Source organism: Gavia stellata, chromosome 11 (assembly GCF_030936135.1).
Source record: "Gavia stellata isolate bGavSte3 chromosome 11, bGavSte3.hap2, whole genome shotgun sequence".
NCBI classification, from domain to species: Eukaryota; Metazoa; Chordata; class Aves; order Gaviiformes; family Gaviidae; genus Gavia; species Gavia stellata.
Window position 1 is genome coordinate 11125011 of NC_082604.1, and position 15922 is coordinate 11140932.

General features: G+C 42.8%; 1 protein-coding gene across 1 annotated transcript in view; it reads left to right on the top strand.

Annotated features, from left to right (window-relative positions):
• NYAP2 (neuronal tyrosine-phosphorylated phosphoinositide-3-kinase adaptor 2) overlaps positions 1 to 6867 on the top strand; it is a 136562-nt gene extending 129695 nt beyond the window's left edge. Inside the window, exon 6 of the mRNA XM_059822923.1 lies at positions 6640 to 6867. Coding sequence (XP_059678906.1) covers positions 6640 to 6867 — 228 coding nt within the window. The remainder of the gene's footprint in view (positions 1 to 6639) is intronic.
• Positions 6868 to 15922: the final 9055 nt, after the last annotated feature.

Consider the following 15922-nt stretch of genomic DNA (forward strand, 5'->3'; position numbering starts at 1 on the left):
TATAGCCTCACATCAGCTGTTGGGCTTTCATTTTACCTGTGATATGCAGTTGTCACAAAGAAAAGGGTATTTGTACATGACATCCATGATCACACAGGTGTGATGTGGTTTCCCCCATCTTTCCTGTAAATGAAGAGTCAGCCCCTCTGCCCATCCAGCAGGAGAGGGAGACAGTCACAAGGGCCAGAAGAGATCAGCATCTTCCTCAGCCCCATAGCCTCTGCAATTTTGGCACAGTAAGTGGGAACCTATAGTACTAAGAAAAAATTATGGAAGCACGACTGAATCATGGGGCTCTCTTATTGCCCAGAGCTTCTGATTTCACCTGAAACAAAACAGCAGCATTAAAAATAGACAAGCCAAGAACTTACCAGCCAAGATGTCATGAGGAGAAACAGCTGAATGGGATATGGTGTTGTCTAAAGCCCTCATGTAAACTATAGTGGAAAATATTTTTTTAGGTCATTAAGTTCATACAGCACACAAAAAAAACCCACTCATAGAAGTGTCCAGAGCATGAAATATCAGGTGATCAATTCAAACATCAGAAAAGCTTCCTCAAAAATTAATGTGGCAGCATTTTCTAACTTTGTGACTAGTAATAGAGCTGCCTACAGTATTTCAAATATTACTTCTCCCCCATGGCATTTTTAGCAGCATCTATTTTCATGGGCACCTGCGTGAAAAATTATAGTGCACCTTTCAATGATAGGTTTCCCTGAGACGTCTCTCAGCACCAGGAATTAGCATGACTTTATCCTACCTATGCTTCAACCCTGTGGCCTGACATTGGAGGAGCAGAATTGCTCCTGGCACTTGCTCTTCTCTCGTCCTGGCGCAGGCAGGAGCCCAGGGCGCCTGTCTGCCCGGTACGCAAAGCTCGCGATTGAAGTTACACGGGGCTTGGTTTGGATACGAGTGGGACTTCGGTAGTACATACGTCTTTTCACCAAGAGAGAGCTTTATCTGTCTATGTATTTATGTAGCTATTTATTTGTCACACATAAGAAAGAGAGTCCCAGGCCTGGTGCTAAGGATTTTTCACCCTATATTTTCAGTCCTGATCACAGATTTTTCTTTTCACACCCCTCAAGTTTCTCATTTTGAAAAAATTTGCTACATGGGATCATTTGGTTTGTATATAACTTACAGGTATTGCCATATTTTTTTCAGCAGCATACCTGTGTTCAGGAACTTACACAGACCTGCTTGTGCACTGTACTGATGCACTTTGCCTGGTGCTCCTTATGGTGAAAGTCCAGTTCCTGAAGGGCCAGAAAGTCTTATCTCGTATTGTGAATAGTCACCGACAAAAAGACACAAGATGTTTGCTACACCTGGTGACCACAGCTAGCAGGTGTGCAAAATTGTATCTGTCAGTAGCTGGTTAATTGTATTATTGGAGAATATTTTCTTCTTGTTCCATCTGTAACTATTACTCTCTTTGCCAACCCAAACTGTCCTGCTTAGTTAAGAACAGGGAAAGAACTATGTTCATTTACATTTCTTTTTCTTGCTTTAAACACCCGTATTTTGAGCACTTCCGTGAATCTGCTGGTGCAGGCTGCCACGGCAGAGCGCGGGCTGGAGCTGCGCCGGCATCATTCTGCAGGCAGTGGTGGCAGTGCCCAAGGCCAGGGCAGAGCCTGTGCCAGGGCAATAGAAAACAGAAATAGTCTGCTGTGACACCAGGGAGTTCCTGGCAGCATGAGTCATTGTCTGTTCCCCAAAGCCTGTTTTGAGTTTTCCCTGGGATTGTGAGCTTTTCTCAGTAAATTCTGATGTGGCAGAGAGTTATGGTGTGTACTGACCTCTGGCTCCAGGTCCTGTCCTCTAAGAGCGATTAAACTGTAGATGTTCTGCCCGTCAAACCGTTGGACCAAGAGAGTTCTTTGGTCTAGCTCAGGGCAATCTAATTTAAGCAATACATATATTTGTAAACCATCGGGACTGCTACTTATCTTTCTGGAATAATTCAAAATTTCAGTCCTGGGAGGTAAGAAGAAATGAAGACAGGATTACTGCTAATGGAGGCACCTACACACAAAAACATACTGGTTGCACTTTGCAGAGAACGGAACTAGTTTGTCTAGTTTGTTTCATAAAGCTTTAAAGTTTAAAGTTTAATGCTTCATAAAGCATTAAAACACTCACGAGAACTGATTTTTTTTTTACTTAGAAAGGTTTTCTTAGACAAAACATTTTGCATTGTTTGGAGGATGTGTAAAGTTGTTTTTTCTTGGTTGAAAGATGGTTTTATAATGTTACTACTTGTTCTGTGGCACTGCCAACACAAACCTGAGAGTATATAACAGATGTTAATAAAATCCATTTCCAATGTTTTGGGAATAAAAATATCAGAAAAATAAGGGCAGATAGTAAAAGTAAGGTGGCAACATAGACTGGTTTCTCCTAAGGCCTTCAAGAAAGCTGGTGATTAAAACTGTATGGAAGAATTCAGTTTTGTATAGTGGAAGAAGCTTCTTACTTTTTGTTGTTGATGTTCAAGTTTGGAACAAGCATTTGTTTTAAAGAAGATTTTTGGAAAAAAATAGAGAATAATGAATATTCAAAGGGTTAGCGTGTTTACCAGGAACTCGTGAGACATCCTCATTTACACTTATGCTCTGTCATGTTCAGGTGAGAGAATTTATCCAGCCACTTTGCATTCCTGTACAGTTCCTGCACACCAGGTTATCACGCAGCTTTTACTGCCTGCTTAGGAGCAAGGATTTGAGCCTACCTCCAACACCTTCTAGGTGAATGTCCAAACTTCTGGACCTTTCGCTGGTGTTTTCCTTCACTCTCTTGGCCTGTCTGATTTTGAAAAAAAATTGTGTCTTAGATGCTGGATAATTTAATGAGTAAAAATTCCATCGAAACGAAAATTGATGTATGATCAGCAAATTTCATAATTCAAAGGAGATTATGTGACATAGTACCTGATACACATCCTGGAGTCTTCAGGATATCCCTCCTTACAATCTTAACATTAGCTGCTGGCTCTTTCTTCACTTTTCAGTAAGAACAGGCTTTGGGCCAAGACTCTTTTGTCAAAACCCACTTTGCTTCTCCTGTGCTGTGTCTCATTGGCTGTTACCTCCAGTGCTGATGCGTTTTGTGCCTGTCTGCCCACATTCACATCTACAGACAAGCTCTGACATGCTGCAATATGTGTACCGTTCCTCACGCGCTATGGGATCTTTCAGAAACCGGAGAGCTGTATAGCTGTATAATGTTATGAATCCTCTACTTTTTTCCATAAATTAAGTCGTAACATCATTATTTTTTGTGCCTCCCGCACTGAACAAATCCCTTGTTATGATATAGCAGGGACATTAACAACCTGGTGCATGACCAGAGGAGCAGGCTGAAGCCAGAAAGGAGGGAGGATATGAAAAACATTAGGACTGGAACTAAAAGTGAGCACCATCAGCTCAATCATAGGAAGGATTAGGCCTAAGTCCGCAATGTTAAACACATTAGCTTTAAACACCTCAGTAGCCCTACTGAAGTCATCAAGGGTTACTGCTGTGATTGAACAGCTGGGTTGAGTGCTGGCTTGTGAGCCTTAGCACCTGTAATTCGTCTAGGACACACTGAAAATTTAGTTAACACTATTTGGGATTTCGTATTAGCAATGTGATTATTGTCGTATCTGTAGTTCCTTATTCTACAAACTGGTGATTTCCTCTTAGGTCTGTCTTGCAACTTCAAGAGGCATGCACCCTTGTTCAGTACATTTTTATTTTGTTACATTAACACTAGAACTGGGCAAAACTATCAAATAAAAGTCTTTAACATTTGTTCTCACTTTTAAGCTTTTTTCCCCAAGCCTTTCAACATCATATGTGTTCACTTACTCTATTTTAGCAAATGACTTTGCACGTACCAGTTCTGCACATTCATGCTGCACATACCATTACCTGAATGCAGTTACAGGAGAGCAATGTACCATGTGGACAGTACATCTAAGATGATGCTGGTGTGAAGGACTTAGCCATCAAACAAAAATAACATTAAAAAAATCACAAGCAGTCTTTAAAATCTGTGTCTAGGAAAATGGAGAAACTCAAATTCTTCATAATAAATGATTCACTAACTGCAACACAATATGCTGGCCAGTATAAAAAAGGATTTTGGAGCTGCCTACACTCAGGTTTATTTTAGGGGCTGTTTTGCAGGGGGTGGCAGAGTGTCTGCGTAACTGATACATTCTGCAACACCATTTCTATCTTTGGGAAGTTGCAACTGATATTTCAGAGCTTAGCATGTCAAAATCCTGCTTCAGTCCCCTTGAATCCCATGAAGGAGATTAGCTACCAGAAGACGCTGTGTTGGTGACAGCACTGTGTGTAGTACAGTGGTGAGAGTGGAGGTGATGTGAATGTAACACCCTCGTGTTGACTGTCGTACGTGCTGCGGGTGGTGCTTGTGATGCCTGATGACTGGAGCACACAGCGTGCCGTAAGGATTTGGTATTGGCACGTGCTCTGTTTACTTATGTGATGGTTTCTAAAAGAGAAGGTATTTCCCGATGCCTAGAAGAGGAAACATGCACTCAAGCACCATTGTCATCAAATCCAGCCCAGAAGCTGGTGTGCAGCTGTGTGTTATGAATATTTTGTGTAATGAATTGTGTGCAGACTGTGTCCCTGTCCTGCCCCACGTAGGAGGACCCAGCCAAAATGAAGACACTTCTGCGTAAGTACTAACCCGTCACTGATGAGTAGAGTGGCAGGAAATCTGCCTCAGGTAGAGCCTCGTCCAAAGACCTGTGAAGTTGAGCCAGGGGGCGGGAAGGAATATCTCCGGTTCAGTCGGTGAGTTTTGGACCAGGCCTGGGCATCCAAAGAGAGAAAGAAAGTCTCATGGCCATGGCAGATGAGATGCCTCGTACCTGCCTGCACCGCAGTAAACATTAGATCACTCCTGAAATGAAAAATTAGTGATTAGGAAGAGCAGGCACAGCAGGCTTCCAGAAGACTTTTAGCTCAGCCGTTCAGGAGGCCACACTGCAGATATGTTACCTGTGTAATTCTAGATTCATAAGAATATTCAAGAACAAAATTCATACTGTGGTTTAAACTTGTTCTACTCAAAGTACTATCTAATGTATAAGGTAAGCATGGCTTTGTTTCAGTATAAAGAAAGGTAATTCGATCTGAAATTGTTTTATTCTGTGTCATACCTTAAAAACTTTTTTTTTACAAAGTTATTTGAAAAAATATGCACATTTCTGTATTCTGTTTATTTTTCTGTTTGAGTACATTGTTTATTATTACTTTTTCTGGTAGGCTTGCTCATGTTTACTTCTTTTGCTTTGTTTCCTGCTATGAATCTGAACATTTTCTCTATCTTTTTATCAATAAATGCTAAATACGCTTCAAGCTGACCACAAAAACTACCAAGATCAATGGAATTTTGTATACTGGCTTCTAAGAAGACCAGTCCCCAGTTTTAGAAACCTGGTGTATGCCCACACTTGGCATTCTAAGATTTGTGAATGAAAGGCATATGCCTTATTAAATGTACTCAGATACTCTTAATAATAAACATACATTTCCTTCATGAATTGTAAAACACTGCCAAAGTATTACTGTACATGTGCATTTTCATGACAAGATCAGAGATGTACTTGGACAGGCCCTGCGAAAGTATGGCTTGCGTTAACTTACACACAAATCCTTAATTTATGACTAATGTGGAAAATAAATGTTGGGAGACTGAAGACATCACTTCAAATTTTCAAAGTAAGCGTTGAGGGGAAGTTTTCTGATTTGCAGGTATACAGTGTGTCATCCAAATACAGTGAGCCCTTTCAGGATAGTTTAGCATTAGCGATTTCAGTTCCAATCAAAAGCCTTTGAAGACACACACATTTTCAGTCATGTGAGCACCCCACTGAACTCAAATGAAGCCACATTCTCAGGCTTCAGAGGGGCTGTGACATGTATTTACAACTGAACATATGCTAACCTCCTTTTTTGGATCAGGATCATGTTTTCACGTATTTTACATGTATGAAAACATGGAGTTTCTAAACTCTTGGTGCCTTCCAGTTAATGAAATATCATCACAGAATAGGATAGGTGAATCCATGTAATTCGGATGGAGTTCATTAAATGATTTTTAAAAAATTAAACACAGAGTTATATTTAGTTTGATACTCAGAAGTGCTAACACCATGCTTTTAATGTGACAGATTGGATTTGGAAAGCAATATAAAACATGGGTTTCAGTGTATAGAATTTTTTATTTCCACAACTTAAGGATGTTGTTAAGATCCATGTGCCTTTTTAAGATCTATTCCATCATTTAAAATCCAATCCATGCTAGTGTGCCGACAACATTTTTCTTTATTAGCTTTCAGTGCTCCGGAGAAGTTAAAAAGGGGACCTTTTATTACCCTTTTTTTTCTTAAAGTAGTAGTTAGAAGTAAAGACTGACTTTGTTTCTGTTGTTGGCATAGAGATTTTTTGTTCATCAAACAAATTAGAGTGTTTCAAATAACAGTAATGTTAACCTTACAAAGAAACAACATGTTCAATCTATGACCAAATAGTTATGTGTATGCTTTTTTTCGTCTTTCTTTTTCCTTCTTTTCTTTCTCCTCCTCCCCCTCTCCCCCCGCCATAGGTGACATGTATGCAGTGGTTGCAAGGGGACCATACAATGCTGGATATGATTGAGAAAAAACGTTGCCTCTGCAAAGAAATAAAAGCTCGACAGAAATCAGAAAAAGGACTCTGCAAACAAGACAGCATGCCTATTTTGCCGAGTTGGAAAAAGAATACCGGGACCAAGAAATACAGCCCTCCTCCTTATTCCAAACAACAAACTGTTTTCTGGGACACTGCAATTTGACAGGCGTGTGGAGGATGCCCTCTCCACTGTGTTGCACCGTGCACAGGTAGCCTGCTTTCTTAATAAGGCAAAGGCTCTAACCTAAGACTTACCTGCAGGTGGTGAACTTCCTAGGAAAAAACCACACCGATACAGTGCTCACCTGTCAATCAAGAGAGAGATTTAAATTTCCGACTGGATTAAGGCATACAAATTTATCCAGGATTTTTTTGGATCCAGAAGATATCAAAATGTAAATATTTCACCAATATATTGAAAACACCCAAACTAATACACTGTTTAAATATATATATATAAAAATTCAAAAATTTATGAAGAATTTTACTATATAATGTTACTGTTATACTGTTTTATTACCTATTTTCTATGTGGTATTTTAATGTTTCCCCCTGCCCCCCCCCCACCCCACCACTATTTTATTTCCCTTACCTGCCTAGATTTGGCCTCTGTACAAAAGCATGTGGTTGTACATTTTGTTGTACAGGACAATGTACAAAACAACTCAGTGCTAGGGCTGTAGAAGTTACCTGGAGTTGTACTCGTTAGATATCCTTAGCTTTGGGGGGGAGGGCTGAACAAAGGAGAGAGTTTTGGTGGGAAACAGCAAAACTGCAAGCAATGCAAATAAAAGTGCTTAACGTGGATGCCCAAGCTGCATTTAAAATATGAATTGTTCTGCATCAGTTTTCCCGTAAAGTTAATCAGATAAATTGCCCTTGGTTTTATATGAATCAGCTACTAAAATTATTTGGCCAAGAAACTAAGTTTTCTGCAGAAAAGCCTGCAACAGAAGCACTTCCTTCATTATATTCAGCTGACTAGCAGAGACCATGGTTCACTGTGACTGAGCATTGTACGGCCCATGATGGAGAGACCCGGTCGCTTAGCAGGTTAAGGCAGTGGCACTGCAGCCACGGTTCCTGTCCACATTTGTCTTTGGTCCAGAAAATAAAGGCAACAAAATCTGTTTACATGTTTGTTATTTTTAAATCCAGCAACACATCCTTAGTTTACGCTGTGTCAGATCTCCTTGTGTTATTTATAAAGGCTGGAATTCAGACCCCTTGAAAGCCGGTAGGGAAATCCCTCTTGATTTCATGTGGTTTTGAAGCAGAGGCCCACGTAACACGTTCTCCTGGGTATGCCGTTTCTTCTTCCTGCTGCTTCTGTAATTGGCTTGCAATCCTGTATTATATTACACCCATTTTAACAGAATATTATGTCATGACCAAAGAATTATGACCTCCTGGTTTTATCGGGAGAAAGAGATGGCTTATACTGATTATGAGGGTGAAATCCATGCGGTGAAGTATCTTCCAAAAGGATCTGTTGAGAACGAGGGAAACTTGTACTGCTGGGGAGTAGGGAAAAAAGATCTATGGCATATATTTTGTATATTTAAATTTCTATCTATGCGTCTGAAGTTTGGTAGCACAAAAGTCCCTCTTTAAAACAATCATTTTAATATTATATTCGCCGAGAAGAAAAGGGGTGTTGTTTGAAACGTCTTGTTATATTGGCTTTTCTTTAAAATTATGTTGACAGCATTGCCACAGCTGTAATTGCTGATCAAAAAAAACCAAAAATAACACATTTAGAAGGTTTTTGTAATCTATATTGCTAAAGTTTCAGTTTGAGTAATGCTTTATCAGTAGTAGTTTCTTTTCAGCCTCTGAAATAAAGTTTTAAAATATTTTGTAACTAATTAACTAATGTATATTTTGATGTCCAAACTGAGATTTCTGTAAAAGATAAAGTGTGTGTTTATATGTGTGTATGTATATTAGCATTATTGTATATGTATATATGCATATGTGTACACACATATATATGTATATGTGCATGTATCTATATATACTCACAGATGTGTGCATACATATATACCCACATACATTAAATATTGGTGTGTGTTATGAATATACAGTAGCTGGAATGGGTACGCAATTGAAATGCAGATTTAAAGAGCCCCTCACAGCTGAAATGACAGAAGACATGAAAAAACCCAGAGGCTGTGAAGGAATCTTTGAATACTTGTTGCATCCAAAAGACACCAACCGTACATTCTGCTTATTCTCTTTTTTTTAAAGAAAGAAAATGGCAGAAGAAAAACGCCAGAGATCTCGCAAAGTTCCAGAATCTGCTGGAAAGAAGACGACTTGTTGGTCGTGAGAAATCTGTTGAGATAACAGGTTCATTATTCAGAAAGTGTTTATGCTTTGTCTTCCTTGTTATGTGGCAAGAGAAGAATTTTTCATAACCATGTGTGAAATACTTAGCTCAACCCTTTCCCCCAACTGCAGTAAGTCTCTGGTGACAAAACGAAAGCCGGTGTTCAGTCAGTCTTGATACTCCTTCTCTGCACCGGTCTCTTCCTGGAGCAATTACTTTAAAAACCCTACTACTGAAGCATCCATTTTGCAGTCCAGACCCGTGGGTACGCACGGGCGCTGCCTTGCCAGGCCCTTTGGGGGAAGGCAAACAATGTAAACAGTTATATGTTTAATAGTGTTTGTTCATATTGTGTCCTGTTCATATCGATACGTAATAGGAATAATGATCAGGGAATTGAAGCATTCTTGTCCTAAGCAGGCTTGCTTGTACACTTAGCGCACCATAAAACCACTCCTTGTGTTGCTTTTATTGCTCAACACTGTTGATGTTGTCCTTCCTAAGCCCATGTGCTTCCAGACCTCCATTGTATCCCATGGAAACAATGGCTTTTTGTTTTAAAGTGCGACAGTACATGAAAAAGTAAAATATAACTTAGCACTTACCTTCAAAGCACTTTAGAAATGTGAACTCAACCTCACACTTGCGAGAATCATTTTACAGAGGAGGGAAATGAGGCTCAGGTGGAGTAGTTTCCAAAGGTCACGGACAGAGCCAGAGCAAGACATACGCCACCGTCCTGTCCCGTGGCTGCTGGCCCACCCCATCGCTCAAGTAAAAGGTGCATCGTACTGCCGAGAGCGTGCCATCAAAATGCTGTTAAACATTTTCTACATCACCTATTGTCTCAGCAGTTTCTGTGTCACAGGGTGAATGACAGTGCTTAGTTACACACGGTCATTAAAACTGTAGTCTGCATAAATATGCAATCTGTATATACATACAGATCACATATATACACACACTTACGAAGACTGTATATATGAAATTGTTTGGTATGCACTTATTTTGCTTTAAACTCCTGAGGTTAAACATGATAGTGTAGCAATTTGTGTAAAGTGCACTGTGATTTCAAGAAAGCACAGTAAAGTCACAGGTCTTGTTATTCTTGCACTAAAAATGTGTTTACGTATATTAGCCAATGTATGTCTACTTTATTGCTCCTTTTGACAAATTAAAGCAAATGGTATAAAATGGTATGGGGCTTCTTGGTTTGGGTTGTTTATTTTTAAGTGGACAATGGCACTATGTTTTTAAATGACAGGGTTTTTAAATAAAATGAAATCATTCTGTGTTCATTCCAATGTAATACATTTACCAATATCTTGAAATTGAATGTCATGTTGCTTTTTTTCATATTTCATTAGAAATTGTCAGGTATGTGCCTGAGATTGTGTAGGAGTAAGGAGTAGCTAGAGGCTAACTGTAATCATATATTATTAGTCGTTTCTATATACACAGTATAAATACATATTAATTTTCTTTTCATTTTTGTACTTGATTTTTTTAGGTAAGATGTAATTAAATGTACTTTGATACTTCTGAAGTAATAAGATGTTGTTGAAGATCAATTCTGCTTTCTTTAGTGCATTGACAATATTTTACAATAATTTAGTGCTTATTTATTTGTGCTCCGGTGTAATTATAATAAAAAGCAATAGTTTAAAATATTTGGCTGTTCATTTTCATTTGATGGTTTCAATTTAGGGCCGGGTTATTCACTAGGGATTAGCCAGAGATTCCTGGGAAGAGAAGTCAAGTCATAGATGTATATTTATAACATTCCCTAGGCACATTTTTAATCGCATCATTTGTTGGAGGAAATGAATTGCTTTAATAGGTTAATATTTGCAAGTCATGCCTGGTTGCATCTAATGCCATGAGTGCCATCCTCAACTAAATATTTAGGATAAGATTTCTCTGAAGAGCAGACAGAAATTTTTCTGTAAGTTTCACAGTTTGGGATGGAAGATGCTCACTTCAAAGATCCCTCTTCAAAGACCTCTGTTTGCAGAATATCCACAAATGGGAGAGGAACCCATCACACTCTCCACAAAGCTCTAAAAAAATCTGCTTAAAAGAGGTATACTATTTCCGTGTTTTCAGAGAGAAGCCTTACTCCCAGTCCTTATGGAGGAATTCCGCAGTGGGAGGAGGGGACAGGACAGGTACTGTGGGGGAAGAAAAGGGCCTGTACAACCTTGCAAATAGTACTGATCTTCCAGTGCTCAATTTTTCAATACTTTGTGGGTTTTGTTGAAGTTTTGTAGCCTGGATTCTGTGACTGAGAGAACCTCCTCCTTAATTTTTTTAAGAATACATTTTGTAATTTAAAGAGGTTTCTGTGAGCAAGTAAGGAAGTAGTTAATAAAGAACCCAGTAAGAAACAGTAATGTTTTTGCTATCGCACTGAGACCAAATTTCTCTCCCTTCATCGAAAAAGCTGCCTTTAATATGCAAAAAAGGTACTATCCATGTTTGTATAGATCTGTATGCAGAACTGAACCAGTGGGAATCTTTTGGTTGTCTTCTGCAGGAGCTGGTTCTGAGTCAGGTTGCAGATGATCCAAAAAGCGCTTTCCAAGTGCTTCCCTGCCACAGGAGCCACGTGCTTTCCCCGAGGCACAGCCTCTCTCTCCTCAGCTGCAACCCCATTGCCAAGGCCAAAGGCTTAAGAGCTTTGCTACCTCTTTATGCTCCTCTTCCTCTGCCCAGGCCCTGGCACGGATGTTCAAAGTGACTCGTCCTCCAAAGCAAACTCCAGCCTTTTGTCCCAGACTCCATGTTTCATAGGGAAATCCTATAGGGATGACTAGAAATGAACACAGGGATTTCTCCAGACCTAAAAGAGGAAGAGAGATTCTGTCAGTTTAAGAGTCAGATTGTTGTCTGTATTCTTCAGTGGGACAGTTCATAAAGCCCTGTGTCCTTGTCCTTGCTCATTTCTAAAGACTTCCCAGAATGACTTCCAACACCCACCTCACTCCCCATGACATGCCTGATGGCTGCTGGAGGCAGCAGCACCTGAACCAGAGAAGGAATGAAAGGGGAGGATTGCCAAATGCAGCAGGGACCATACATTTGCGGCAAATTCAGATTTTGAAATATGTGTATTCACTTTCTTTGCCACTGCAGAAACACTTTCTGTGTGCTATTGTTTCTTGAACAGAAGAGGTTTAAATTAAAAGGAGACAAGACCATAAAAAGCAATGGTTGAGTTTTACACTCGTATTTGCTTGAAGTTTATTTAAAAGTGGAAAGGTGCCTGCAGTGCTCTGTCTTGGGTCTCTGCTCCTTTTGCATTTTAAAAACCATCACAATAACACTGGCTGGAGTTACTGCTGTTTCTCCGCTGCAGTCACTCAGAGTGACCTTAGCTGGTGCCAGAGTGGCTGCGAAGCAATTAAAGCACGGAGGGGCCTGTCTTGCTTGGGAACAAGTAACCTGCCCTGAGCAACGCAAAGAAGTCGAGCAGCCTTTAGAGGAGAGATGGGCCAACATCTCTCAGATCTACAGCCAGCGCTGACAGAGCTGGCAAGGGAACCGCAGGAAACAAAATAAAATTTACAAAAACAAAAGGCAACTGAAAAGAAACACTGCTCAAAGGCAAGACCGAACACATTTGGCATTAATTTTCTAAACCTGCCAACATCTCTTTTATGGTGTGGTTTTGTCTTTAAAAGAAAATTACACACCTGTCACCTTTTAATTGAGATTTTTGGCACTGGGGTGGGTGGTGGTTTTAGTGTTCTCCCCACCTGTGGCATATTTTCATCTTCCTTTGTCCCCTTCTCTCTTTCTGTCTCAATCCTTTCTTTCATGATGTGCTTTGGGAAATATATTTGTAGGTACAATGAGAATTCCCCTGTTGTCTTTTGTTCCTGTTAATGTTGTGCTCTCCCTCCGCTGTTCCCAGCTGGCTCTATGCTCCTAACCTCACGAGAACATACAAAGAGAGCAGGAGCAGGAACCACCATCAATTTTATTTTAGAGAATAGCATTTATCAATGCTGTTCTCAGTGTATACACAGCAAGTTTCACAGAGGGATTCAGAAGTGACTAAAAAGAGTTGATGAAACACAGAGGTACTGAGGAGCTGCAGACTGGACCACAGCTGCAGTTGGTGGGCAGCAAAGCCAGGGCTGATGCCCACATTTCTGCTGGGCCCAAACATCCTTGTCCCAAAAACAACTTTGGGAGGAGGAAGAGAGAGAGTGGCGCTAGGGGAGAGGTTCTCTGACTGCAGCTGGCAGGACATCAGCACAGGCCAGGAGAAAATTAAATTATGTGTATTAAAACTAAGGACCAATTTTCCCATAAACCTCCTCCCTCAGCTTTCACCTCTCTCTTGGGTACTGCCTGCCTCCCCAACTCCCAGTGAGGCCGGCAGAGGAGACCAGGAGCTTTGCCCTACTCTGGCAAGGTCCTGGTGCAGACCTGCCCCGCTCCTGCAGCCTGCCTTGGCCCCTGGGCTGGGGCAGTGAAACAGAGGGAGGGAATGGGGGTGGCAAAACTGGTGGGAGCTCACAGCAGCTGCGGAGGACCTGGGGCACGTGGGCGCAGGGGCACCGCGAGCAGGGTGTGGAGGGCAAATCATCCAGAGAAATGTCTGGCTGTGCCGCTGAAGGAGAAAGCAGCTTGTGAGAAGGGAACAGGCTGATGTGAGGAGCAGAAAACTACTGTCACACCGGAGGGCCAAGCCAGCCCTCCTCAGGACGTGTGGGAAAGTGGGCAATGTCCCTGTCCCAGCTGGGAGCTGGGGAGAGGGGGAGAGGGGCTCCAGAGACAGGCCGAAACCGCAGTGTCATCGGTCAAGTTTTGGGGGGAGGACAGGCTCCTGGGGTCCGATGGCTGAGGGAGCTGGACTGCTTTTGATCTCTGGAGGCCAGCAGCACTGCATCTGCTTCTTGCATGACCAGGCCTCTAATTCAGCAGCCTCACTTGATCAAAATCCAGCAATAATACCTGACTAGACCTTTATACCAGGAGGTACAATATGAATTTAAAAGGGAAAGGAAATAAAAAAGAGATTAACCCTTGGTGTCCAACAGCCTCCTGGTAGCTACGGCCGAACCCAGAAGGCTTCAAGCCTGCAGAGCCCTGGTATGAGGGCAGAGGCTGGTGGGCCACTGGCCGCCTCACCTCCATGCCTGCTCTGAGGGGCCAGGCAGGCGGCGGGAGGCAGCTGCAGCCCGAATGCCACCCCCCTGCCCGTCCCCATGTGGGCACAGGGGGATCTGGTTTGGAAGAGAACGGGGGGAGCAGCTCGCAGTCCCCAGGCTGACAGCCCCGCCAGGAGGGCCAGGTCCCTGTGCCATCTTGCATGCTGAGGGTTGGGCCGCACACCCCAGGGGTGAGAGAGAATGGCAGTTGGGTTGGGGAAAGAGAAGTGACTGGGAATTTGGCGGTTAATGCTAAACTTCAGTCTTCAGTACAAGGAAGCCCCTGAGGCAGCGAGGCCAGGCCGCAGTGCCCCTGAGGTGAGCAGGGTCGTTTCTGCATTTTCCAGGTGGGGTCCATTTCCCAAATGAGGCAGGCGGCAGCTGGGCCAGACTGGCCCCCGCTCACCCTTGGGCTTTCCCGCCACTTTTGAAGCTGACGCCCTCCGCCCCTCAGTAATGGGCTCTCCCCTGAGGGAGCTGTATCCAGCACGGCTACACTGCCCACCACCGCGGGGGAGCCTCCCTCAGGGTTCGGCATCCAAGAGGCTGCCCCATTCCTTCGGAGAGTGCCCTGGCATGGCAGGGGTGGGCTGAAACTGCCGGAGCTCGCTGAGGTGAGGCAGCAGCCAGATCTCTGGTCTCCAGCCGGTGAGACCAGCACTTCGCCAGGTCATGGCTTGGCCAGTCCAGTGCTTGGCACGGGCTGAGCTCCTTGGGCTGCTCCAGTGCTGCCTCTTGCTCACGTGCATCTGCCGGTCTTTGGGCTGACAGGCTTCATGTTGGGTCAGTTATGCCTGCCATAACCTCCCTCCCATGCTCTCATTTCAGAGGAGCGCAGCAGCATGGCAGTGCTGCGTGGGGACGGAGCCCACAGCCATCTGGGGCAGCAGCAGGCAGAGCGCTGCGGGTCGTCCCAGAGGGACCGCTGTGGACAAGGGGAGGTCATGGGGACGTAGCTTTCCAGCACACGTGACACCCACCAAAAGGTAATCTCCTCTGAACATTTTTTTAGTAACCGCGGCAGTGTGCCCCCACATAAAAGCTCCTGTTTGGGGAAGCAGTGGGAAGCGTCCTGCCTGCCAATGCCCTGGAGGAAAGGAGCCTGCACTTCCTCAGCAATCGCTCTTAATTGAATGTCTCTGGGCCTGCTCTCTATGACCTTATACTTTGTTTAGACATTAACACCTCTGCAAAGTGGGTGTTAAATGGTGCTGTTAGTGTCTGTAACGTTTTTACATCCACTTGAGGAGTGTAAATGATTCTACAAGGTGCAGGGCAGTGGAAAATCAGCCTTCCCTCGGCTTCAGCTGGCTGGGGAAATTCAAAATAACTCCTGTGCAATCCGTCTCCCACCAAAGAGCTCTTCTCTTTCCCGAATTATTTAGGGTTTTTTTTACTGTTCTTGTAAACACAACAACTGCATCTCTAGTGTGTTTATTTTTCCAGTTTAAAGAGGCTGAGATGTCCTTGGCCGAGCAGGCAGAGGCATTCACTTTCTACCTGGCTTTTAGGTCCATCAGCGTTTGAGAATTTTGTCACAATTGCTGCTGAAATATGTGGCCCATCCGAGAAGTCTGAAACCAGCACTTTTTTTCCCTGGCTTTTTCCTTGTGTGTGAGATGTGGTGACACTAGTTGTATATGGAATAAGCTGTCAGGATGAGTTATTCCCTGTGGTACGTGTTTGACTGGCCAGGCACTGCCTGTCTTGTTGAGTAGTACGGT